General features: G+C 52.7%; 1 protein-coding gene across 1 annotated transcript; it reads left to right on the top strand.

Moving 5' to 3' along the window:
- Positions 1–102: 102 nt before the first annotated feature.
- Positions 103–767, top strand: LOC115284957 (transmembrane protein 35A-like). The gene has a single exon (XM_029931398.1). It carries the CDS (start codon positions 204–206, stop codon positions 729–731), a length of 528 nt encoding a protein of 175 aa, XP_029787258.1. The 5' UTR covers positions 103–203; the 3' UTR covers positions 732–767.
- Positions 768–776: the final 9 nt, after the last annotated feature.

Raw genomic sequence — 776 nt, 5'->3', positions numbered from 1 at the left:
TTGTGTATGCAGTGAGATAGTGGGCATGGATGAAAAATAACTGTGAAGCTTTATTCAGAATTACCTACGAGGTCATTCTAGCTGTCTTCTGCCTCCGCAGGGTCCCTCCAGCTCTCCGTCCCTCTAGCTCTTCCTGTGCTAACTGCCTGCGCCTTAGGGTGCGCAAAGCCAAAGGACTGGTTGGGACCTGCCTTGGTGACCCTATGGCATCCCCCAGAACCGTAACTATCATGGCCCTCTCAGTGGCCCTGGGACTCTTCTTTGTTTTCATGGGAACTATCAAGTTGACCCCCAGGCTCAGCAAGGATGCCCACAGTGAGATGAAGCGTGCTTACAAGAGCTATGTCCGAGCCCTCCCTCTGCTGAAGAAAATGGGGATCGATTCCATTGTCCTCCGCGAAAGCATTGGTGCTCTTGAGGTGGTCTGTGGCATTGTCATGACCCTGGTGCCTGGGCGTCCCAAAGATGTGGCCAATTTCTTCCTACTCTTGCTGGTGTTGGCTGTACTCTTCTTCCATCAGCTAGTTGGTGATCCTCTCAAACGCTATGCCCATGCTCTGGTGTTTGGAATGCTGCTTACCTGCCGCCTGTTGATTGCCTGCAAGCCGGAAGACCGGTCTTCTGAGAAGAAGCCCTCACCACCACCAGGGCAAGCAGGGAATGTCGGGAATGCAGAGGAGCAGTCCTCCTTATATGAGAAGGCCCCTCAGGGCAAAATGAAGTTGTCATAGGAAAGCAAAAGTGCAAAAAGTGGACCTTCCAGGCAGTTGCCTCCA

Source organism: Suricata suricatta, unplaced genomic scaffold (genome assembly GCF_006229205.1).
Source record: "Suricata suricatta isolate VVHF042 unplaced genomic scaffold, meerkat_22Aug2017_6uvM2_HiC HiC_scaffold_27798, whole genome shotgun sequence".
Taxonomy (NCBI): Eukaryota; Metazoa; Chordata; class Mammalia; order Carnivora; family Herpestidae; genus Suricata; species Suricata suricatta.
The sequence above is the reverse complement of the archived record's forward strand: the minus strand, read 5'-3'. Positions and strand labels throughout refer to the sequence as shown.

Excerpts from the sequence above, each read along its gene's own strand:
- LOC115284957 (XM_029931398.1), top strand. The coding sequence starts at position 204 with ATGGCATCCCCCAGAACCGTAACTATCATGGCCCTCTCAGTGGCCCTG.